This window comes from Sceloporus occidentalis, unplaced genomic scaffold (assembly GCF_023333645.1).
Source record: "Sceloporus occidentalis isolate IW3139 unplaced genomic scaffold, rSceOcc1.0.p SCAF_1, whole genome shotgun sequence".
NCBI classification, from domain to species: Eukaryota; Metazoa; Chordata; class Lepidosauria; order Squamata; family Phrynosomatidae; genus Sceloporus; species Sceloporus occidentalis.
In genome coordinates, this window is record NW_028316981.1 from 150,216,262 (window position 1) to 150,241,949 (window position 25,688).

General features: G+C 42.7%; 2 protein-coding genes across 2 annotated transcripts in view; one reads left to right on the forward strand and one right to left on the reverse strand.

Moving 5' to 3' along the window:
* Window positions 1–1,019: 1,019 nt before the first annotated feature.
* On the forward strand, window positions 1,020–10,219 carry LOC149322399 (DNA polymerase subunit gamma-2-like). Its single transcript, XM_089476936.1, has 8 exons — window positions 1,020–1,668; window positions 4,470–4,590; window positions 4,738–4,843; window positions 6,015–6,188; window positions 6,999–7,139; window positions 7,692–7,772; window positions 9,247–9,347; window positions 10,045–10,219. Exons 1-8 carry the CDS (start codon window positions 1,110–1,112, stop codon window positions 10,208–10,210), a joined length of 1,449 nt encoding a protein of 482 aa, XP_089333062.1. The 5' UTR covers window positions 1,020–1,109; the 3' UTR covers window positions 10,211–10,219.
* Window positions 10,220–10,266: 47 nt separating this feature from the next.
* The window catches only part of MILR1 (mast cell immunoglobulin like receptor 1), a 31,163-nt gene continuing 15,741 nt past the window's right edge, over window positions 10,267–25,688 (reverse strand). The window contains exons 6-11 of the mRNA XM_089526928.1: window positions 20,800–21,123; window positions 19,719–19,841; window positions 17,773–17,859; window positions 15,852–15,926; window positions 14,695–14,755; window positions 10,267–10,351 (exon numbers count right to left, since the gene is read on the reverse strand). Of these exons, the coding sequence (XP_089383054.1) occupies window positions 14,700–14,755; window positions 15,852–15,926; window positions 17,773–17,859; window positions 19,719–19,841; window positions 20,800–21,123 (665 nt within the window). The 3' untranslated portion in view covers window positions 10,267–10,351; window positions 14,695–14,699. The remainder of the gene's footprint in view (window positions 10,352–14,694; window positions 14,756–15,851; window positions 15,927–17,772; window positions 17,860–19,718; window positions 19,842–20,799; window positions 21,124–25,688) is intronic.

Below are 25,688 nucleotides of genomic sequence, written 5' to 3' on the forward strand. Positions count from 1 at the left end.
GCTCCATCATGTATTTTGGTCAGCCTGATAAAACTATCACTGTTTTGTGGATTTTGGGTGTTACTGTAGTGTAGAGGGCCAGTGTTGGTGTAGTGGTTTGAAGGGTAGACTATGACTATGGAGATCAGGGTTCAATTCCCGCTTGAGCATAAAAACCCACTGGGTTACACTAGTCAAGTCACACTCTCTCAGCCTCAGAGGGTGGCAATTGCAAACCCCCTCGGAAGAAAATTGCCAAGAAAGCCCCATGACAACACTAATAAGTCAAAAATGACTTGGAGGCATACAACAACAACAAGCCCTGTACCTCCCTGGTTCCTAAACTTTGGTCCTCCAGGTGATTAGACTTCAATTCCCAGTAGTCTTGGCCAGTTTGACCAACTGTTAGGAATTCTGTGAAGTCCAAAACACCTGGAGGAGGACCAGTTAGGGAATCAGGGATGTACAGGAAACTATACTGGGAGGCTGAGAGAGAGGTTAAGAGGCATTATGATAGCCCTGTTTAAATATTTGAAGGCATGTCATATTGAGGAGGGAGCAAGCTTGTTTTCTGCTGCTCCAGAGACTAGGACCTGGAACAATGGATGCAAGCTGCAGGAAAAGAGATTCCACCTCAGCATTAGGAGGAACTTCCTGACAGTCAGGGCTGTTGGACACTCCCTCAGAGACTGTGGTGGAGTCTCCTTCCTTGGAGGTCTTTAAACAAAGGCTGGATGGCCCTCTGTCATTGGGGATGCTTTGGCTGAGAGTTCCTGCATGGCAGAATGGGGTTGGACTGGATCAGGGCCCTTGGGGTCTCTTCACTCTAGGATTCTAAGAGAGAGAGAGAGAGCCCTTCCTCTACAGCTCTCATTTGCGGTCATGGCTTCCGAGCAGAGAGGCAAATCAGCAGCAGCAACGGTAATAGATTCCTCCGCCTCCACTTCCGCCTAGGGAGAAGGCGGCAGCAGCAGCAGCAGCAGCAGCGAACGTCACGGAAACCGGAAGCCAACGAAATGGGTCACCATGACAACCGCAACTGTGTCTACGCGCCTCAGTCGCTCGCGGCGCATGCGTAGTCCTATATCTCCTGAGAGGCGGGGCGTGACGTCACATCACGGTTCTTAGCCATGAGGCTGAGTGGCGTCTCCCGGCGTCTCCTGTCCGCCTTCTACTGTGGAAGCAATGGTCGAGCGCGCGGCGGCTGTTTGTGCTGCTGCTCTGTGTGCGCGAGGCGGCGCGGTTTCTGCAGGGTCCAAAAGGGAGCCCCCCAGGCGTGGCACCCAGTGGAGCCTGTTGTTACTAATGGCAGCCATAATGTTGGGGCGCCGTGGGAAGCCCTGCTGGGCGTCTGTCGGAGGAGACACTTTCTCCGAGGAGGAGGAGGAGGAGGCGAGGAGGGGGGCCGGTGGGCATCCTCCTACCTGCAGGGGGACCCTCCTGGCTCCCTGGGGCCCCTCGGGGCGGAGCTGAGGAAGAACGTGGCCGCCCAGTGGTGGGAGTCGGTGGTCCTGCTGAGGGAGCAGGTGCTGGGCGTGGAGGCCCCCCTCTGGCGCCCGCCTGGAAGAGGAGCAGGAGCCCTCCGGGTGCTGGTGGCGGGAGCCCAGGGAGAGGCCTGGCAGGACCGGGACAGGGCTCCTCCCAGGATGGAGGCTGCCTCTGGGACGCTGCGGGAGAGCCTCCTCCACGGTGGGGCTCCTTCCTTCCGGGGAATGAGGGGGTCTGCTCTGCTGAGGAGGGAGGGATCAGTACAGATACGCGTCTAGAGCGGTGCTTCTTAGGATCCTAGAGCTGGAAGAGACCCCAAGGGCCCCGATCCAGCCCAGCCCCATTCTGCCATGCAGGAACTCTCAGCCAAAGCACCCCCTGTGAGAGAGGGCCATCCAACCCCTGTTTGAAGACCTCCAAGGAGGGAAGGGAGCCTCCCCCACACACCGAGGAAGGAGTGTGTCCCCCTTTCGGGCAGCCCTGACTGTCAGGAAGGTCCTCCTAATGCTGAGGGGGAATCGCTTCTCCTGGAGCTTGCATCCATTGCTCCATTGATTACTGTTCTCTGGAGCAGCAGAAAACAAGCTTGCTCCCTCCTCAATATGGCATCCCTTCAGGTATTTAAACAGGGCCATCATATCTCCTCTTAACCTTCTCTCTTCCAGGCTGAACATCCCCAGATCCCTAACTCTCTCCTCATAAGGCATGGTTTCCAGACCCTTCACCATTTTGGCCGCCCTCCTTTGGACACACTCCAGTTTCTCAACCTTCCTAATGCCACAACCCTTTAATGCAGTTCCTCATGTTGTGACAAACCCCCAACCATAACATTATTTGCTTTACATAATATAAAATATGTGTTTCTTGATGGTCTTAGGCAACCTCTGTGAAAGGGTCATTCAACCCCCAAAGGGTTTGCGACCCACAGGCTGAGCTGTTATAGAGGTAGCCGATACATACAGTCAGTGTGTTAAAAAGTTAGAAGGCCCAGACATGAAATAAGGGCACAAAGACTGTTTCTGAGATAGATAACTGAGCAGGTCCATTAGCAACATCTTTGTGGTATCTCTTGCGCCTAAATGTCTGCCATAATAAGCCAAATAAGAAGTATCTAAAATATGAGGTCAAAGGCTTTCATGGCTGGCATCCATACATTTTTTGTGGGTTTTTTTGGGCTATGTGGCTGTGTCCTAGAAGAGTTTATTCCTGACGTTTTGCCAGCATCTGTGGCTGGCATCTTCAGAGAATGCTGGCATGGAAGAGAGTGGGGTATATATATACTGTGTGTGACCCTGCGTTGGGAGGCGGGATTTCCATGTTGCCATCGACAGCAGAACAATACACAGCTTAACATGTGGAATGTGGAACAAGTGGAAGCCAGGGACAGACCTATATGTGCCATTGGTGTGTGAGAATGTCACTTCAAAATCTTTGGTGTATGGAAATGAAGTGGCAAGTCCAGTTTTGATCATAGTTGTTTGTGAACAAAGGTTCAAAACATACTACAGTGCGCCCATGTCATATGTGGACGCACTATACGCAACTTTCAGCATACATTTAGATTAATGGGGCTCGAGCATACATGGTTTTTTTTTTACATGGAGGGGGGTCCGGAACGAATCCCCCACGTAAAAAAAGGGCACACTGTACAGAAATAATCCAGTTCAAGACTGCTTTAGTCGCCCTGGCTCAGTGCTGGGGAATCCTGAGAATTGCAGTTTATTGTGGCATCACAGTTCTCTGACAGAGAAGACCTAAATGTCTCACAAAACTCCAGTTCCCAGAATTCCCTAGCATTGAGCCAGGGCAGTTAAAGCGGTCTCAGACGGGATTATTTCTGCAGTGTGTTTTGGACCAAAGGCATTGGGAATTAGCCTTTCTGTGTTAGTTCCCAATGCCTTTGTTCACAAACAACCATTGTTAAAACTGGACTTGCCATTTCATTTCCATACACCAAGGATTTTGAATTTGAATTGACATTCTCACATACCTATGGTATATATAGGTCTGTCCCTGGCTTCCACTGCATGATATGCATCTGAGGAAGTAGACTTTAGTTTATGAAAGCTCATGCTTTCAACTTCTTTCTTTCAGTTAGTCTCAAAGGTGCTACAAATATCTCTCTACATTTTGCATACATATATGCTCTGTACTGGGCTCCAGTTTCTGGATCTTGGTCATTATCTCAAGCAACTCAGTCACCACTCAATAAAGATCAGATTAGGACTTTAATCATATGCTACGCATTTTGAATTTCTTGTTATCTCTTGATTATCTCTTGTTTAGAAGTGACAGACGATTAGCCAGACACAAAAGCAGCTAGAATTTTTATCTATTTCTTTTGTTTAAGGTTGGCGAAAGGTTTCTAGAAAAAAAAGGCAGACGTCTGAAGGAAACCTGAAGTCTTTCCACGTTAGTTTTAAGTAACCATTGCACTTCTGAACTCAACACTGATAGATTTCTTTCATTGCAGTTGCTAGTCTTGTTTACACAATACTATTAGGATGCTTCTTGATGGTTTTTTTTTAGTGCTGGCTTGCAGAGTTGGTAGCTATGAATTCTGCTGCACTTATAAGTGTAGCAGCAATTGTTAATAGACATCTTTGGGTGGTTGAAGTACTTTTTCTCCAAACCTAGGGCTGGGATGGCTAATACGTGTGAACAATGGATTGTATGGCTACTTTGTCACCCATTTCCATCTTTTAGAACATTGAGCACAAAGTTGTATATAATCTGTTAGATATATAATAAATTTTTCTTTGAAAATGTAGACACAACAGATCTTTAAAATCTAGAAGTAACATGTAAGAGTAATTTGGACTTTATACTCTGTAGTATACATACGTAGTTGTAATGATAAGTGTGTGAACAATGCAAAATATGTAGTTACTTCAGTTTCCAATGTAGCTCTTAAAGTTTACACTTAAAGCTGCCTGTCTCCTGGATTTTTTTAAAATCTGTGCTTAATGCTTTCTTTACTTTCTGTATTTAATACTTTCTAGGGGTCCTAGAGCACTATATTGAATGCTTGGAATTGGTAAACAAGAGGTTGCCTTTTGGGATTGCTCAAGTAGGAGTGTGTTTCCATCCAGTAACAAAAAATGAAAAAGAGAATTATGTGAGGTACAATATTAAAGATTTTTACAACTTTTCCCATAAAATAGTTACTCATGTTGCTTAGCTGTTTCATTTCTGGATGAAAAGTAATAGCTTGAGCTTGTGTTTTATGTTCTAATTTGCTAGCCACTTGCTCTCTTTTGTTTTTAAAAGAACAGGTGAAAGGACAATGTCCACCCTTGTATGGTTCAGCTCTGCCAGAACAGCCGGACAGTGGCTTGACTACTGGTTACGTCATCGTCTCCAGTGGTGGAGAAAGGTATTCAGTTTCGTTATTGTACCTTCGTTACATGTTGTGCATTGCCTCAGGTGGGCATTATAGAGAAATATTTTAAATAAATAAAAATGTTCTTAAGATACAGATATGTTGGATTGCATGTTGTAGCATTAACATTCTTACCATAAACAAATATAGGTTGTTGAACTAAAAATTAGCATACGAATTAATAAATCTGCTTTTAGGAATTCAGCCCAGTAGAGTCAGCTCACCATATCCATGGATTCTGCATCCATAGATTCAACCAACCAAAGTTCAAAAATATTCACAACCTAAATAAATAAAAAAGCAAGCCTTGATTTTGCTGTTTTATATAAGGGATGCTTATACCATTTACTATGCCATTATATGTAATGGAATTTAAGCATCCACAAATTTATCCGTAGGGAGTACTGGAACCAAACTGTCACCTGCAGAGTTGTAAGCAGTGCTATAAAGTGTCTACCTAGCAGTTCTTGTTCTGTGAATGCTCTGCAAGGAAACATTATTTTGAAGAATTAAAATGCTCTGCCTGCATTGGTAAGAGTGAATGTTATCTCTAGTTTGTCCCAAGATGCAGCCTATACACAGGCATGCCTTTTTCTTGTCATTATTTTCTTTGTGAATGAGTATGCATCTCCTTTGTAGAGTGTAAGGACAGGAATTTTAAAGGCATTTCATAGATGTTAAGATTGGTGCGTTACAGACCGCCCTCAAGCGGCCGTTCTCCCGCCGCTGCCATTAGCTGCGGCGGGAAGCCCCAGCAGCCAGACCGCAAGGCTTCCAGCCACAGCGAAAAAGGAGCGCCAAAACGGCACTCGTTTTTGGCCCCTGGAAGTGGCGCTGCGAGGCGCGCACTCGCGGCGTCACTTCCGCCGCGCCACGTCTGGACGCACAGAGTCCACGACGTAAAAATGGCAGCGCCCATGTGGATGGGTGCTGCCATTTAGGACGCGCTCCGTGCGTGTTGGGAACAGGGCCAGTTAGGAAGAAGCAACCCTTCCTAACCCTAGCACGCCCCTTCCTAACCCTAAGACATGCAGAGAACGTCCTAAATGGCAGTCTGTAACCCGCCATTAAATATCAATGGCATATTTCTGGTCAGGTTAGTTACATTGTACGTGGCATACACTTAATCTGTACTTTCATAGATACCTTCTGCAATTTTTCTCAGTTTGCGGTAAGTCCCTCCAACTTCAGCAGTAGTGATCATCATGATGAAGACGGAAGGAGAGGAAGCAATCTGTATTACAGCTTTCCATGGGGAAAGGAAGTGATAGAAACTCTGCGGAATCTAGGTGATAATGAACTGTTAAAAATGTATCCAGGAAAAGGATCACAATTGCATGTAAGTTTTAGTAAAATTACTTGACTAATACAGATAGGAACCTGCCTGATCCTAAATGAGACCTTTGGGCCATCTGACCTGGTACTGTAAACTATGATTGGTAACAATGGTTTTCCAGGGTTGCAGGCAGGATTCTTTGCTAGGCCTGCCTGGAAATTGCTGGTATATTTTTTGGTCTCCTGTCCAAGTAGTAACCAGTCTTAGCCTTGCTTAGGTTCTGAAATCAGACTAGATCAGACTTGTGCTGTGCTGAGTACTGTGGTGGTAGTCAAGTAAATCATGCTTGGTGGAGGGAGAATTTCCTTATTGAAAATGAATGAAACAAGGCTATTTGTAAAGTAGAAGTGTGATATAAACAAAACTGAATTTATGAACCATGGGTTATTTTCTTGTTGTTAACTGTGGTGGGCCATCATTCAAGGCAGGCAGATGAGAGGGGTCACCTGCAACTGAGCAGATGGTACATTAAGTCTCATCTCTGTTACTTGCATAAAACAGCTCTTCTAGAAACATTTGTTAATTATTTAATCTTCTAAATTAAGTCAGTATGCCTATATGGCAAGGTTTATTCAGGGGAGGTTTGCCTTTGCCTTCCTCTGAAGTCAAGGGAGTGTGACTTGCCCAAGGTCACCCAGTGGGTTTCCATGGATTTGAATCGTGGTCTCCATAGTCCAACACTCAAACCACTATACCACACAGGCTCTCCACTATGCCCAGTACCTGAAAATAAACATTTTCCTTCCTAAAGCAAACTGAATTTTTCTGGCTTGTGATAGCTCTCTGATGCACATTTTGATTTCTTTCCATCAGGGTCGAGATGGAAGGAAGAATGTGGTCCCTCATGTCCTGTCTGTGAGTGGCAATCTGGACAGTGGAGTGTTAGCCTATCTCTTTGATGGTTTCCAGTTGGCTGAAAATGCTTTAACTCGAAAGAAAATGCTACAGAGAAAGGTGATCATCTTAAATTAATGCTTGTCAAGACTGGCTAAGAGACTGAAGGATGGATATACCACTGTAGATGGAACACTGGAATGAGGAGGGCTGGACATATTCCTATGCAAATCAAGGCACTTACAGATATGTGATTGTTGTGTCGAATGCTACTAGAGTGTGGAAAGCCTTTAAAATTATATATTCTTTCTTGCTCAGAATTTTATTAGCAGTCTTGATTTTGTGGCTTGAATGCTCAATTTCCATCAGTTCAGAAATAAAAATGAATTTCATATGCTATTATTGGTCTGGATTCCATAAACAGAAAGATTGCTTCTATTCATGGGAGGAATTTGATTCAACTCTTCCCCCCAGCCCTAAATTTGTTCTATAAGTTTCAGGTACCCTTGAGAAATGAGAGATGTGGTACTGACGAAAGATTTTAATAGCTGTTCTGAGCAAAATTCTGTTCAGGGAATGTTCCTGCTGAATCAAACCCACTGCTTTTTTGAGTATTAGAAATATTCACTGATGGTTTTTAAATTCTGTTTTAATTTATGAAATGTATCTTAGGTCCTTAAGCTTCACCCATCTTTGACCCCAATAAAAGTAGCTTTGGATGTGGCAAGAGGCCCAACAACGGAGTTGAGACAGGTGAGCTATGAAAGTAAGAGTGTTGATTTTCACTCTTGAGGCAGCTTTATGAATGGAGGTAACCACACCTGCAATACATGTGGATCAAGTGGTTCATCTCACTTAGGGAGCACCCCTACCTGTAGTAGTAAATAGATCTAATCAAATGTAAGTGTTGTTATTTAATACCAAGTTGACTGCAAAAAATAAAGGCTAACTTGTGATGTTGATGTTAATAAATAATGCAAGGCAAAATGTACACAGTATAAGTTGAGAACAGTTAATAACAGCACCACAGTTTTTTTCAGGAAGGTATGGGTTCCTAGCTAGTTGTTCTCAAATGTAGGATTGCTTGATAGGATTCTTTTCATGAATTACTACTGTGGGGAGGTAGACCTAAATGCCACATGAGAAGTATATCATATCAGACAAATTCTTGTTAGTAAGTCTCATCTTGATTTCAAAGCAATAAGTAGGAGAAAAGGCTTCCCAATGGATGGAAGCAAAGGCCTAAATGGAGCATTGTGCAGAACTTCCTTCTCCTCTTTCTCCCATAGCCCCCCTCACTTGAAAGCCACCTTCCCATCCATGAGGGTGGGGGTGCATATGAAACTGCAGTGGAAATGGGGTAGTGCTTCCATTGATGATTCCACTAATGGAAGCTGTACCATCCTCAGATGTATCCGATTGGATCATGGTCATTGTCCAATGGCAGTTTCTGCTGTGAGAGCCTCATTGTGATAGATGGGAACAAAAATGTCTTCTGCCTAGTTTATTACTCTCTACTGGAGGATTTACATTTGGGAAAAATATATCCAAGCATATGATCTTAGGGATGAATGTAAATGGCTAAAGAAAGTGTACAAAATAATGAATAATAATTTTTCATACATTCCCAAGTTTTTTCCCCTCAAGTAAAGTAAAACAAGTAAAGGTCCAATAGATTTTAGAAAAATGAACCAATACAACATTGTCAGCATCCCTTCTCTATTCATAGAATTTTTGTTGTTAAGCTATTTTTGAAGACTTGAGTTTTTGAATACTTTTTTTCCAGTTTGCATCTGATTAATTTTAACGAATCATGATTCTTGCAATGTTTTATCTACTGTTGCTATTTTAAATAAAGTATTCTGTTTTTTAAGGACTTGTCATAGAATTTGTTTCTACTAGTTCTATTCTGTTAGAGAGCCAGAGTGGTGTAGTGGTTTGAGCGTTGGACTACAGCCCTGAGAATTAGGGTTAGATTCCCTACTCTGCCACTGGGTGATCTTCAGTGAATTATACACTCTTAGCCCCAAGAAAACTTCAGAAATGGCTTGGAGGCACACAATAACAATCTGTGTGTTGGGGAGTTACCCTGGAAAATGAGCTGTAAATTTTTTAAAACAAATAATTCCTCATTAGTGCTGATGATATATGTAATTTAAAAAATATACAGTGGATTTCGTATCCCCAATTCATGCATCGAACAACTGACAGTATTTTTCTGTCATAGGTATGCCTGGGATTATTCAATGAGCTGATAGAAAATGGGATTTCTGTTTGGCCTGGATATCTTGAAACCATGCCGTTGACATTGGAGCAGCTGTATACAAAGTAAGGAGAGGGGGAAGCTATTACATTTATTTAGAAAGTGAGTGCAGAGAACTGCAATGTAACAGAATTGTTAAATGGACGAGAGAGCCTGTTCGCCAAAATAACCTTGACATATCAAAGTAATTGGTTGCACTTAATTGAATTCTGTTTCCTTACAATATACTTGATGCAGTGTCTCACAAGTTTCTCAAAATTAGGATTGTTTTGGTGGAAAGATTCTAGTTGTAGAATAATTTGTAGTATGACAAATTTTGCAGTGGATATACACATTTCTTCACCACCTTTCCCATTAATATCATGCCACCCCAATTCATTTTATTATTGTTCTTCCAGGTTGCTGGCTGGAATAGCTATATGTTGGCTGTTTTTAGCTGAGAAATACAGTAGAAGTAACAAACTACTGGTAATTAGTGGAGTTAATAGTAGTAACCTTAGTCCTGTTAAAACATCCTAGTACATTCATGTACTAAATAAACATCATTCCTATTTCCCAAGGAAGAAGCTCTTTTTTTACAGCTCCCCCTTCCTGAAGGTAATAGAAAACAAGGAAAACTAGGATTTGACCAAGAATCATTTTTAGCATAGCACCACTAGCTACCTATTGGATTCTTGATGTATGCCTTCTTAATTCATGCATATCCTGCTGCTGTTGCATATACCATATCAGAAGCTCCATGCTCTTCTTTCTTTCTTGCAGATATGATGAAATGAGTATTCTCTTCACCATCCTGGTCAGTGATGCCACACTAGAGAATGGTATTGTTCAACTGAGAAGCAGAGATACTACCATGAAAGAAATGATGCATATATCTAGAGTAAAGGACTTCTTGACCAAGTACATTTCAGCAGCCAAAAATGTCTGAACAATAATAAAGACAATTTTATATCTTCCTTTCAGCATGGCTCCTCAGTGTAAATCACAAAGCTTCATTTCTGATGCATTCACCAGGAGGCACTGTCTTTTCAAAAGACAAGAGAGTAGTTGGGAGCCAGAACAAAAAATGCTGCAAATTGAAGGAAACAGATTGAGGTTTATCATAATGGCACAGAGTCATCTGTAATGAGGACAGAAGTGGTCAAGATAAGTTACTGTATATTAATCTTCAGAGAGTACCAGTTTGGAGCTTTCTGAACTCAGGAAGAACCACATTTTAACACAACTTTCTGATATCGTTCTATGAAACTAAATGAGTTTGAAAGAAATTACCTAGATTTAGAGATTACAGCGGAAGAGATCATTTCTGTAATTAGGAGTATGAAATCTGATAAAGCCCCGGGACCCGATGGGTTATCAATGGTCTACTATAAAAAAATGGAAGAGATTTTGGTCCCTCACTTAAAAGATACTATAAATGATGTACATGTATATGGTATACCTGAGTCTTGGAATGACGCGTTAATCTCTTTAATATCTAAAAACAAGGATAACAAAACCGATTTAGGTAATTATAGACCGATTTCTTTAACAAACTCAGATTATAAGATCTATACGAAGGTATTAGCGGAAAGACTCAAGAAAGTATTAGTAAATCATATCCATGAAGATCAAAGTGGGTTCCTTCCAAAACGTCAGATTAGAGACAATGTGAGGGTGGTAATAAATATTATAGACTACTTTGAGCGTCATAATGATAAAAAACTGGCATTATTACTAATAGATGAAGAAAAGGCCTTTGACAGGTTAAGCTGGTCTTTCCTACTTGAATTGCTGAATAATGTGAATATGGGGCCAAACATGTATACGTGGATTTCATCAATATATCAGAAACAAAGAGCCCAACTCCTTGTGAATAATGAAAAAACAGAATATGTTAGTATAAAACGAGGTACTAGGCAAGGATGCCCTCTGTCTCCAATTTTGTTTATCATGGCCTTTGAAGTCCTGCTTAATAGAATCAGAGAAGATTCTTTTCTAAAGGGAGTAAAAATTAAAAATTATATCTACAAAGTAAGGGCATTTGCGGATGATTTGATTTGTTTTTTGGAAGATCCAATACATACTGTTGGATATCTTAATAAGATATTAGAAGTCTATGCAGATCACTCAGGCCTAAAAATCAACCATGCAAAGACTACATTTATAACCAAAAATCTTACGGTTGAGGAAGATAACTTATTAACAAATGTATCTGGATATAAAGTGAGTAAAAAAGCAAAATATTTGGGAATCTATATTACAAATAGAAATATCGATTTGTTTCCTAATAATTATGGCACTCTCTGGAAGAATGTTAAAAGTGATCTGATTTCTTGGTCCAATCTTCACCTATCTTTCTCTGGTAGAATAGCTGCCATAAAAATGAATATTCTTCCCAGATTTATTTATCTTTTTCTAAATCTTCCGATTATTTCTGCTGAAAATCATTTTGTGATATGGCAGAAGGAATTTTCTAAATTTTTGTGGGAAGGGAAACGCGCTAGGATAAAATGGAAAATTCTGACGGACGACTGGGAAAGAGGGGGCTGTGCACTCCCAAATCTCAAGCTGTATTATTTTGCTGCTTGTTTATGCTGGCTAGAAAATTGGTTTTCTTTAACTAATGATAAAATGCTGAACTTAGAAAATTGTGACCTGAGGTATGGATTACACGCTTATCTGTGGTTTGGGAAGTGCAACGAACATAAAGAGTTTATACATCACTTTATTAGAAGATCTTTATTATGGGTTTGGATTAAAATTAAAAAGATTTATTATACCAATCTTCCATATTGGGTTTCTCCACAAGAAGCTTTTTATAATAGAACTAAGGATAACTCATCAAAGTGGATAAGATATGGAGATTTAATAGACACGAATGATAAAAGGCAATTTATTATGAAAACCAGGGAACAACTAAGCCTGTTGGGATTTAAGATTGAATGGTATTTATACCTCCAATTAAGTAGTAGATTCAAAACCGATTTAGACAAAATGGGTATTACTACTGTGAAGAATGATTTGGATATTATCATAGAAGATAAAAAAGGGAAACATTTATCGATGTATTACAAATCCCTTAAAGAAAGGAACCTAGAGAATGAGACCATAAAACACACAATGATTAGGTGGGCTCAAGATGTGGGGAGCCCTATTAAATTTGAAGAATGGGAAAAATCCTGGAGGGTAACAAAAAATTTTACCGCCTGCCAAAATTATAAGGAGAATTATGTGAAGATGTTATATAGGTGGTATCTGACTCCTACTAAGATTAATAAGATATATAAAACGGGATGCGTTAAGTGTTGGAAATGTGGTATTAAAGAAGGAACTTTCTTCCACTCTTGGTGGGCATGTTCAATATCTACTGAGTACTGGAAAAATATTCATAGCAAAATGGTGGAGATAATGTGTACTGATATTCCTTTTGATCCATTATTATTTTTGCTAAATATGACCAATAAACTAGATAAGGTCACAGAGATGAAATATTCAAAGATAATTTTATATATGATTACACTGGCTAGAATTTTATTTGCACAATGTTGGAAAAATCCACACTGTCCCAAAATAGATGTCTGGATATCCAAATTGAAAGAAGTTAGAAATCTTGATTTGTTAACAGCCGCTCTGCAGGATAAGGTGATAGATAAAGTGAAAGAAGAATGGTTTTGTGTAGATTTGTATTTGAATATATGTATATAATAAGTATATTATAGGCATTTCCCAGCAATTATGAAAATTTTGAAATTTATATTCCATTATTTTATTTCCTATTTGCTTTTAATTTCTGGTGGTACTATTTTATATAAAAATAATGATGGTAAAAGAGATTTCTTTTTGTTAAGTTATGTGAACCTCTTGTGAAAATTATGTAATCTGGCACTAGAAGGGAGACTTGGAAGTTGATTGATAGAAAAATTAATATTTGGAAATAATTTTTTTCTGTTGTTGTTTGTGAAATTATGTTGTTTGTACGTATGTCTTTTTTGTATGTATATTCCCACTGTCTTTTACTTCAAAATACAATAAAAAAAAAAAAAAAAAAAAAAAACAACTTTCTGATATCTTCAGATGGAAGAAATAAGCATGCTGTTGCTGAAAAGCTCTTTTCCTTTTCTCCACTATGATCATGAAAAACAGGTATAAGAGCTGTGTGCAGTGAAACCCCTCTTTACTAAAGATGGCTTGTTTTCAGTGTGTACTTTTCAACATAAACATGTCAGGTTGGAGACAGAGTTTGAAGTGCAAAAAGCAGTAATGGACTTTAAAAGATATGGAATACATTATTTCAATAGCACTGACAATCAGCTAGAATTCTTTAAAGACTTACACCAAAATCACCAACAAAAACAAAACGGGGCATGGCTTTTTTTTTTTAAAAAAATGACAAAGCTCTGATGTGTGCCAGTTTCCAATGACTCAGATTTACATGAACAGTCGGCACTTTCCTGCTCTATGGATAATGGAATTGACATTTGAAATACAATATGTTTACATGATGAGATAAACTTAACAATGAGGCAGTCACCACAGGGAAAATATTATATGAGATTGTATTTGAAAGAATTGTGTAAAAATGCAGTTTTCCTTTTCCTTTCTGGTTTTACAAAGGATAGGATTGTAAACATCCATCCCCTTTCTTGGTTTCTCCCTATGTCTATATAAACGGTTTGTTCAGCTTTGTTACTGAAAATATTGTACAATACAGTATTAGAAAGTGAAGATACTGAATGCACGAGTTTCATAAGGCAGTTGTCAAGACTCTCTGGGGAGCCATAGGATGGCAGTGTACCTTCAATAGAGATGTCTGCCTGCCTACAGAGTCCTCCTTAGAAAACAGCAGAACTTTCTACCACTTTGGCTAGCCCACTGATTATAGGGCTGAAAATGGGAACAGTTTGGTATCTTGAGGGCAACTGAGGATCCACAGGGGATCAACCTCAATATGCCATTTAACAAATGGAAACAAAGCCAACCTGAGCACTGATATAATAAGTTTGCTCTCATAGGAGGGATGATAGGAAAGTGGGTCCACTCATCATCTGTGTGAGCCAGAAGTGTTTAGGGAGTAGACATTTCTATGCCTAATAGCGAACCTCAGTTTGTACACTGAAATTATGTGTATATCGACTCTGTTTTTTTGTATTCCTTCTTTAATTCATAAAAGTATGAGCTTACATGCCTTTGGCAGGCAGGTATGTCTGTTTCTTTATTTTTGCACACTACCAAGTAAATATCTGAACTATGCTTCAGAGATCCCCGTTACTAAAAACACTTATATTTAAAAGGAGTATTGACTATCTACAATGTGACCATGAGCAATAAGTGATATAAGTATTTGTGCCCATCCAGTAGTGTGCAGGAAGAAAACAGCAAGAACCAAAGAATAAAATAATTGGCATGCAAATTCTGAGCAAGGAATTATACCTTGTTTATCTTCTGACAATGATCTCAGCATAGCTCACTGTACTGTCCTCAGTGAGGATCCCTAGAGCAATTAGAAACACAGCATGGTAAATAGGAGTGGCTGAGAACTTGCTGTATATTAAGGAGAATCTACAAACAATACCTGAGCCCTTATAACAATATATTCATCTCATTCCAAAATGATTGCCTCTGGGGGTCACTGTTTTATTTACGCAGCAGTGCAGGGAGGGAATATGGTTAGTAAAAGTTCCTCTGCTTTGTTGTTTTGGGAAGATGCTCTTCATTCTTCTCCCCCTTAAATCTTCCACCTCCAAGTACAAAGCAGCAGTGTTAATTATATGTCCTCTCCCCTTCAGTGTTAGTCATGGGGAGCTTCTTACTGACAACAATTTGTAATTTCTGAGGTTTTGATTATAAAACATAAACACCTGATAGCTTAACATAGACAAGGAAGTCTTTCTTAATATTTATGCTTTTTAAAACCTGAAATTATTGAAGTAAAACCATTTTATATGTATAGCATTTGGCAACTTCTACCCATTAATGATCTCCAATGTTGACCTTTTAAAATGTTCCTTTTTAGTGTGAGGCGGCACGATGCAATATGTCAAAAGTCCCTAGAATCGTGCTCAAGTTCTTCCATCCTGCTGTTTTGAACCTGCTGTTTCTGATCCAACCATCAACAGTTCTTAAATGAACTGGGGCACTTTACTTGAAAAGGCCTCATTCTGTAATGTGTCTATGATCAGGCTGCAAGAATTTTAGCTGCAAAGTTTGCTTTCCATCTACAGTGCTTCAAGGGAAATGGTGGATTGTATACTTTGGTGTTAGTCCTGAATGTTACTTCATTATCACATTTAAATGACTCATATAACTCTGTCACGAGGCCCCTGTTACGAACAGAGGAATTTTGAGGACAGCACACTCACTATATATTTGGGTGCACTATATCAAGTGATATAAATTCTATTATCATATGAACTGTAGTGTGAATTTGTTTTGTATTACCGGCTAGAGCTGCTGACTAAATAGCTACAGTTTTAATGTGATGGATCTCTTCTCATCAGAAACAAATCTGTAACCTATCTTGCATACAAATTTATATTCAATCTGGGTTCAATTTATATTAAATATTTCCCCAATTAAACAAAATTTACTTTCTCTGCAGTCTGTCTCTGTGGTTCCAATGTTCAGATTGCAATACTCAACTTCTTCACCTTTTCCATGGAATGCTGAATGGAATGCAAGAAATAAGAGAAAAGAGAAAAGAATATTTCCAGTCTGCAAAAACAACTATGCCTTAGGTTGTGTTGCATAAACTGTATGTGGAAGAGGAACTCCCCCAGATTCTGTCACTTTGGACAATTGAGATCAGGGTTGGAATCATGTAGCTCTCCAGAGGTTGTTGGACTGCATCTTCCAGTATCCCTCACCATTGTCTACTGGGACTTGCAGTGGAGCAATCTCTGGAGGACCACATGATCCCTACCTCTAGGTACTAGGAACTAGTATTATTACCTTGTATATGCTATGCCTCAGTTCAGATACTAAATTTTTGTTGTTCAAACCATAGTAAGAACTGGATCAGAGACAGGATATGTGGTCTATATATAATACAATACATAATTCAACCAAATTCTGACTTTAAGACATTCAGTGTCCTTTGAGAGGGCATACAGGAAACAAGGAATGTAGTCATATGCTTATGATACTAAATTGTGGGTTTCAAATCAACTTCTCCTAGTTGTTTAGTTCTTAAACTGCTGGTGTCTCCCCAGTAAGGTCTGGATTTTAAGGTGGCTGTACAGTTTGAGTAGTGGGTACTGTGTACTGAGTTTATGGGGCATTTCTTTTCAAATTATGTCCATCATCAAGAAGGAATCATTATGGTTGAGGATCCTTGAGTCTTTGCTTATATTCCTTTGCAAATTTTTGGTATTTGGTGTAGTGGTTTGAACATTGGACTGTGACACTGGTCTATATAAACAGGGATTTAAATAAAATAATATTCCCATATTCCGGTCCCTCTTTGCATTACTTCAATCAAGTTACAAAAGTGAGGTTCCTTTCCTGTGCTACTGTCCTAGTGAATGAAACCACTCTGGCATGGAGTGGGCTATAAATGTAAAGTCAGCCTCTGGCCAGTCCAGTTCTTGATCATGGACAGCTTGTCTTAGAACATTTTTCACTTTGACTTTTCACTAATCTTCTCTTCCCTTTCAGCCACCTAACACTGGCTGCAACTGCTCTTTGCAAAAGTTGCTCATGTGGTTTGGCTGTATTGCAGCCAGTCATTATGAAAAGCCTGTGCAAACTGCACAGCATTTTCTTGTTGAGTTTAGAGTGGGAAGAATGCAGTGTCAAGTGCTGCTTGAATGATTTTAACATCACTAATTTTTTACTGGGTCAGGCAGTTGAATTGATATCCCATTTTGATGTATTCTCTATGTAACTGTAATAATGGATGCAAATTAAAAACCTCTATCAAAAGCTGAACCATTTTTAAGACAAAACACCTGTTTTGGTTTAAGTTGTTTCCAGAATGACAGGTTTTAATAATGCTGTTTTAGTAATGGTTTAATTCTTTTCTAAAAATAGTAATCCCTACTGTTCTATGAAGACAAAATAGTATGAAAATCATGTAATGAGTGTTTAAATGATAATATTGTAGCTACATTAATGAGAGAACAAGACTGGAAAAGATTTCCATACTTCCTCTTTTTAAAACTCAACATGTCACCTACGTTTGTCTTGCAAGAATCTCTCTCTCTCTCTGTATGTGTGTGTGTAGACACACATATATACACATACGTGAGCTGAGCCAGTGTGGTGTAGTTGTTTGAGTGTTAGAGTACAACTTGCAAATCAGGATTTGAATCTCCACTTAGCCATGGAAACTCACTGGGTGACCTTGGGCAAGTCACACACTCGCAGAGGATGCTAAAGGCAAGCCTCTGCACAAATCTTGTTAAGAAAGTCCTGTGATAGGGTCGCCTTCAAGTCAGTAACAACTTGAAGGCACACAACAACAAATGTGCATTCACATTTTATAATTAAAGTGAATTGTTCAGACTTTACCAACATCTTCATAAGTTGTACATGCTTGTGAGCTGAGGTGATTAGCTGGGGTGTAATGGGTACATTTGCTGGCCGGCTTCTGGTTTTCTGTAAAATAAAGACCCAAACACACAGTGATAGGGAAAATATGGTCATAACAGGCAGTGTCTTGGTCTCTACTGTAAAAGTAGATATGGCTCTAAACCAGGGGTAGGCAACCTACGGCCCATGGGCCGGATTCGGCCCGGCGAGGCCTTGGGACCGGCCCCAGCCCAGTCCTGCTGCCGATTGCCGTTGGGGCCTTTGGCCTTTTGTGCGAGGGCACAAGGGCCTTTGGCCTCTCGCTTGAGGGCGCGGGGCCTTTGGCCTATCTGGAGGAGGCGGGCAAGGGAGGGCAAGCGGCGGGCAAGGGAGGGCAAGCGGCGGGCAAGGGGGGGCAAGTGGCGGGCAAGGGGGGGCAAGTGGCAGGCAAGGGAGGGCAAGCGGGGGGCAAGCGGGGGCAAGTGGCGGGCAATTGTCTATAGAAGCCTCAGAAACATGCATTTATATTAACATTTTTTAAAAAATCAGCAAATTTTTTCACGTGTCCTTTTTAAAAAAAAATAAGTGTCCTCCATGTGAAAATTTTGTCCTATATTTGTCCCGGTTTATTTATTTATATAATTTTTTTAAAAAAATATTTAATTATTTATTTTTTGGCTTTGGCCCCCCCAGTTGTCTGAGGGACAGCAACCCAGCCCCCCGGCTCAAAAAGGTTGCTTACCCCTGCTCTAAAGAGAGGACTGATTTCCTCAATTTGCTTAACCTAAGTGACTGGGGGATATGCTTCTTGTAATTCTGAAATATTAGGGATGACGTTATCAGGCACCACAATTCTATATAAGCATTTACTCAAACAATGAGAATACAAAATCATTGTGTTCCTCTCAGACAAGGAATGTCAGGATCCTGACCATTAAGGGAAGTATGGAAAGATATTGTAGCACCTTTGAGAGACTAATTGAAAGAAAGGAGTTGGTAGCATGAGCTTTTATAGAATTGAACCTACTTCCTCAGGTGCATTTGGTGTGATAGAAAGCACAGGGACAGTCATTTATGTGTGAGAATGTCAATTCAAAATCAAAATCCTGTGAGTAGGGAAATGAAGTGGCAAGTCCAGTTTTAATGAAGAAGCCCATGGAGCTTTGAAAGCTTGCAACAAGTATATTGTGCATTTCAGTTGGTCAATAAAGCTATCACTGATGGATTTCTGTTTGTATTTGTTAAATCGCCAACACAGCTACCCTGAATGTTTTCTGTATTGTGAGATACCACATTGTAGCTGCAACAGAGAAATCATGAAGAGTAGCCTGTGGACTGGGACTTCAAGCAAGATAAAACAATTTTTTTCTTCCTAAATCTGGACTGAATTCGCATGTTTTACCATCACCAAAATGTTCCAGATGCAAAAACATGGAGACTTCTTGAGGAATCCATTGTTTTTGCCTACAAAGAGGCCCGTGACCTCACTGGAATGGAGACATACTGCATTGCAAAAGAGGGGTAGATGCAAATCGACTATAAACTTCCTGGACTTTGAAAATCTCCCTATTGCCACATGGCCAGAAGGAGGAGGAGCATGCCTGCAAAAGATACCCTCCCCATTGTAACATCTTTACTAAGGACTGAAACAACATGCAGGCATCTGACTAACATCTCCAACTGTTTTCCCCTCCTATTTGGTTTGTAACATCATGCCTGATGAAGAAGCCTATGGAGCTTTGAAAGCTTGCAAGGGCGCCCTCATGGGAATGAGGAGTTAGATAGTGTTGAAATGTGCATAGTGTGCTAGGAAACCAAGGGGGGGGGGAAGGGTTTAGCTTGTGAAGAAAAAGCTAGAAGTAATGCATGGTGTTTTCTAGAATCCATAGGATGCAAAATGTTTTTGAAAAAAGACATTCAAAATAAGTAAACAAATCCATGCTTACTTGCTTTACACCAAGGAAGGATCATCAATGGAATTGCTACAGCGATTACTATCAGCAACAACAGCAGGAGCAAAGGAGCAACAATGAACACAACTAGTTTGTTCTTTTCTTCTTCTGCTGCCTCTGGGACAAAGGAGTTTAAAGGCACATTAGGTGAGCAAAGACAGGTTTACTGTGATACCTGTTTAAATAAATTAAAGAATAGTGTCTTGGATCCTGGATTGTTTTTAGCGAGTACAAAAGGAGGGGTTCTAGTCACTCTCTTGTCTGTCTACAGCCTTCAACACCATGTTCTTGGGTCCTTAAATTTTAGGACCAGAGTTTTTGGGAGATAGGATGGTGGAGTGGGAAAAGGGGGTCTCCTTGCCTTAGCAAAATTATGCTCATTTGTGGAAGAAAAGAACTACCAGTAAGCTAACGTCTTTTCATCATTGATGCAGACCCTTAAGCAGAAGCTATTCCTATATAAACCACACTGTGCTTCTTCATAAATGTGCATGCTAACACTTCCCTCTAGGACTTCCTGCCTTGCTTAAGATTGGAGACTTCCAGTATTTCACTGTCCCACTCCTAATGCATTCATACATGGCTCTTTTACTTTGGATGTTCCACTAGCACAGGGATGGGAATAGTGTGGTCTTCTAAAGGTTGCTGAACTGCAGCTCTCAGCGGACCTCACCACTGGCTTTGCTGGCTAGGTCTGGTAGGAGTTACAGTCAAACAACATCTGGAGGGGCTGTACAAGTCCCACCCTTGATTTTGCAAATGTTTACTCTGCCCCCAATCTAGCTACAGCTAACTCCACTTAATTAATCAAATTCTGATCTGGCTCTACTGAGAACAACAACAACATGAATAAGAATGCTGACTAGTCTATTTTCAAATCTGAATACCTGGAACAAATGGGAGTCCTGCTTTAAAAGTTGAAATATCATCCTTTATGTTCTTACAAGCTATTAGCATGTGACACATTAGGCTGTCAAATACCTGCTCTTAATGAGAAGTTCCAGTCATTGGCACTTCTCAGGATTACACCCTAAATTCAGAATTCTGTTTTGTGTTATTGGAAAAATACATATACCTCTTAGTGTAAAGTTGAAGCCATGACTGTATTTGTTCTTGGGTGCATAATTAAATCTGTTTCGAGCTCTGCATTTATATTCGCCCAGTTCACTGGTGGAATTGATGGTGAAATTAAACACTATCCTTTCTTCCTCCTTGTTCTTGGTTGCAAACCGTAGTGCTTTGTCTTTTTTAAAAAACAGGGTGTAGTTAATTGGCAGACACCTGGCAGTTGATTTGCACTCCAGTGTCACCTTCCCACCTACTTCAGTTTCTGAAACAGGACTGTAGATTTCAAGATCACTCACAGGATCTGAGCAAGAAATGACATCCTTGGACTGATCTGCAACAAAAGCATAATGTTGGTTTTGAAGTGTTGAAGTATACTGAGCACTAGAAAGAAAAACATTATGCTTTAACTCAGGGATGGGTTATCTGGAGTCCTCTTTAGGTTATTGGACTTCATCATCTCTGACCATTGCTTGGGAGCCACAGGTTCCTCACCTCCCTTGTTACTAGACCCGACCTGAACATTCAAACACTAAATGAATGGGAGTGTCTATGGGAGAGGAATTATCTTCCTGGCCTTGCAGGTATACCATATGCTTACCCACACAAGCTTTCCAGGAGGAGGATTGTGGGAAATTACTTTTTCCTAGCTTTATTACTGCATGAATTCATACATTCACTGCTCTCTACTACAACCAACTATTTGTACAGGTGTTCAGTGAAGCTTTCATGGCTGCTTGGAGGAATTTGTGGGTAGGGAGGTACTCAAGGAGAACTGTGACCAGAGCAGACCACGGGTTGGGTGGAACCTTCTAGCATCTCCATTGGTTGGAGGCATCAACTGCCCTACTAATCAACATAAACATGGACCTAAGAAAGCTAGTGTAATATAGTGATTAGAATCATAATATTTAGTACAGTGATGAACACATTTAGGAGTTAGACAGTTGTCTTGGGCAGCTCAGGATAGTTCCTTCCCTTAAGAAAAGAAATCAAGAAGTGTTGGTAGACTTCTTAGCATCCAGTAGGATCTCATTGTGTACGATTCATCCTGTATGGGGTATATATGAGAGCCATCATGATGAAGTGGTTTGAGCATTGGACTATGACTCTGGAGACCAGGGTTCAAATCCCTGCTCAGCCATGGAAATCCGTGGAGGAACTTGGACAAATCACACTCTCTCAGCTTCAGAGGAAGGTAAAGGCAAAGCCCCTCTTAACAAATTCTGCCAAGAAAGCTCATAATACGTTTGCCTTAAATCAGAATTAACTTGAAGGCACACAGCAACAAGAGCTGGGATTAATATGTTTTTGAAGTGTAGGCATAACCCCTATCCTCTTTAGACTTAAGTTTAGTGACAAAGTCACTAGGGTCTGATTCCTATTATTAGTTCCAACTAAAAAAGATAATTGAATTAATGGAATTTATCTGTGCATTGATTTACCATTAACTGTTGTTTCAATGTGTCCTCCTAATCAATAGGATTCAGGAGGTTGCCTTGAGCAAGTCACTCTATCCCCTCTTGACCCCCCACATCTTTAACAGCTGGATCATTGGTTGCATCCATTAGAGGATTACTGTAAAGGGAGAAGTGGGCAACCTATGGTTCTAAAGATGGTGTTAGATTTTAGAAAGGGCTCACCAGCGGAGACACTCAAATGAGCAAAAATCTAGACAGAACGCGGCAAAACTGCCTTACAATTTGAAAATATTATCCAATAATGAGGACAAAACTTCACTGAAACTTGATATTCTTTTGTTGCTTTTGCCAAAAAGAGAACTTCCCCATTTAAATTCAGAGGGAGCCATCAGGCAGACCAGCAACATCTTGGACTGCCTGAAGGAAGAGGCCCCTCCCTCCTCAACTGTCATCTCGGCCTCAGAGGGAGCCATCAGGCAGACCCAGCAACATCTTGGACTGCCTGAAGGAAGAGGCCCCTCCCTCCTCAACTGTCATCTCGGCCTCAGAGGGAGCCATCAGGCAGACCCAGCAACATCTTGGACTGCCTGAAGGAAGAGGCCCCTCCCTCCTCAACTGTCATCTCGGCCTCAGAGGGAGCCATCAGGCAGACCCAGCAACATCTTGGACTGCCTGAAGGAAGAGGCCCCTCCCTCCTCAACTGTGATCTCGGCCTCAGAGGGAGCCATCAGGCAGACCCAGCAACATCAGGGACTGCCTGAAGGAAGAGGCCCCTCCCTCCTCAACTGTCATCTCGGCCTCAGAGGGAGCCATCAGGCAGACCCAGCAACATCAGGGACTGCCTGAAGGAAGAGGCCCCTCCCTCCTCAACTGTCATCTCGGCCTCAGAGGGAGCCATCAGGCAGACCCAGCAACATCTTGGACTGCCTGAAGGAAGAGGCCCCTCCCTCCTCAACTGTCATCTCGGCCTCAGAGGGAGCCATCAGGCAGACCCAGCAACATCAGGGACTGCCTGAAGGAAGAGGCCCCTCCCTCCTCAACTGTCATCTCGGCCTCAGAGGGAGCCATCAGGCAGACCCAGCAACATCAGGGACTGCCTGAAGGAAGAGGCCCCTCCCTCCTCAACTGTCATCTCGGCCTCAGAGGGAGCCATCAGGCAGACCCAGCAACATCTTGGACTGCCTGAAGGAAGAGGCCCCTCCCTCCTCAACTGTCATCTCGGCCTCAGAGGGAGCCATCAGGCAGACCCAGCAACATCAGGGACTGCCTGAAGGAAGAGGCCCCTCCCTCCTCAACTGTCATCTCGGCCTCAGAGGGAGCCATCAGGCAGACCCAGCAACATCTTGGACTGCCTGAAGGAAGAGGCCCCTCCCTCCTCAACTGTCATCTCGGCCTCAGAGGGAGCCATCAGGCAGACCCAGCAACATCAGGGACTGCCTGAAGGAAGAGGCCCCTCCCTCCTCAACTGTCATCTCGGCCTCAGAGGGAGCCATCAGGCAGACCCAGCAACATCTTGGACTGCCTGAAGGAAGAGGCCCCTCCCTCCTCAACTGTCATCTCGGCCTCAGAGGGAGCCATCAGGCAGACCCAGCAACATCTTGGACTGCCTGAAGGAAGAGGCCCCTCCCTCCTCAACTGTCATCTCGGCCTCAGAGGGAGCCATCAGGCAGACCCAGCAACATCAGGGACTGCCTGAAGGAAGAGGCCCCTCCCTCCTCAACTGTCATCTCGGCCTCAGAGGGAGCCATCAGGCAGACCCAGCAACATCAGGGACTGCCTGAAGGAAGAGGCCCCTCCCTCCTCAACTGTCATCTCGGCCTCAGAGGGAGCCATCAGGCAGACCCAGCAACATCAGGGACTGCCTGAAGGAAGAGGCCCCTCCCTCCTCAACTGTCATCTCGGCCTCAGAGGGAGCCATCAGGCAGACCCAGCAACATCTTGGACTGCCTGAAGGAAGAGGCCCCTCCCTCCTCAACTGTCATCTCGGCCTCAGAGGGAGCCATCAGGCAGACCCAGCAACATCTTGGACTGCCTGAAGGAAGAGGCCCCTCCCTCCTCAACTGTCATCTCGGCCTCAGAGGGAGCCATCAGGCAGACCCAGCAACATCAGGGACTGCCTGAAGGAAGAGGCCCCTCCCTCCTCAACTGTCATCTCGGCCTCAGAGGGAGCCATCAGGCAGACCCAGCAACATCTTGGACTGCCTGAAGGAAGAGGCCCCTCCCTCCTCAACTGTCATCTCGGCCTCAGAGGGAGCCATCAGGCAGACCCAGCAACATCAGGGACTGCCTGAAGGAAGAGGCCCCTCCCTCCTCAACTGTCATCTCGGCCTCAGAGGGAGCCATCAGGCAGACCCAGCAACATCAGGGACTGCCTGAAGGAAGAGGCCCCTCCCTCCTCAACTGTCATCTCGGCCTCAGAGGGAGCCATCAGGCAGACCCAGCAACATCAGGGACTGCCTGAAGGAAGAGGCCCCTCCCTCCTCAACTGTCATCTCGGCCTCAGAGGGAGCCATCAGGCAGACCCAGCAACATCTTGGACTGCCTGAAGGAAGAGGCCCCTCCCTCCTCAACTGTCATCTCGGCCTCAGAGGGAGCCATCAGGCAGACCCAGCAACATCTTGGACTGCCTGAAGGAAGAGGCCCCTCCCTCCTCAACTGTCATCTCGGCCTCAGAGGGAGCCATCAGGCAGACCCAGCAACATCTTGGACTGCCTGAAGGAAGAGGCCCCTCCCTCCTCAACTGTCATCTCGGCCTCAGAGGGAGCCATCAGGCAGACCCAGCAACATCTTGGACTGCCTGAAGGAAGAGGCCCCTCCCTCCTCAACTGTCATCTCGGCCTCAGAGGGAGCCATCAGGCAGACCCAGCAACATCTTGGACTGCCTGAAGGAAGAGGCCCCTCCCTCCTCAACTGTCATCTCGGCCTCAGAGGGAGCCATCAGGCAGACCCAGCAACATCTTGGACTGCCTGAAGGAAGAGGCCCCTCCCTCCTCAACTGTCATCTCGGCCTCAGAGGGAGCCATCAGGCAGACCCAGCAACATCTTGGACTGCCTGAAGGAAGAGGCCCCTCCCTCCTCAACTGTCATCTCGGCCTCAGAGGGAGAGATCAGGCAGACCCAGCAACATCTTGGACTGCCTGAAGGAAGAGGCCCCTCCCTCCTCAACTGTCATCTCGGCCTCAGAGGGAGCCATCAGGCAGACCCAGCAACATCTTGGACTGCCTGAAGGAAGAGGCCCCTCCCTCCTCAACTGTCATCTCGGCCTCAGAGGGAGCCATCAGGCAGACCCAGCAACATCTTGGACTGCCTGAAGGAAGAGGCCCCTCCCTCCTCAACTGTCATCTCGGCCTCAGAGGGAGCCATCAGGCAGACCCAGCAACATCTTGGACTGCCTGAAGGAAGAGGCCCCTCCCTCCTCAACTGTCATCTCGGCCTCAGAGGGAGCCATCAGGCAGACCCAGCAACATCTTGGACTGCC

Excerpts from the sequence above, each read along its gene's own strand:
- LOC149322399 (XM_089476936.1), top strand. The coding sequence starts at position 1,110 with ATGAGGCTGAGTGGCGTCTCCCGGCGTCTCCTGTCCGCCTTCTACTGT. Across the intron at positions 4,591-4,737 it reads GAAAAAGAGAATTATGTGAG|AACAGGTGAAAGGACAATGT; the intron begins GTACAATATTAA and ends TGTTTTTAAAAG. Across the intron at positions 7,140-7,691 it reads AGAAAATGCTACAGAGAAAG|GTCCTTAAGCTTCACCCATC; the intron begins GTGATCATCTTA and ends AATGTATCTTAG.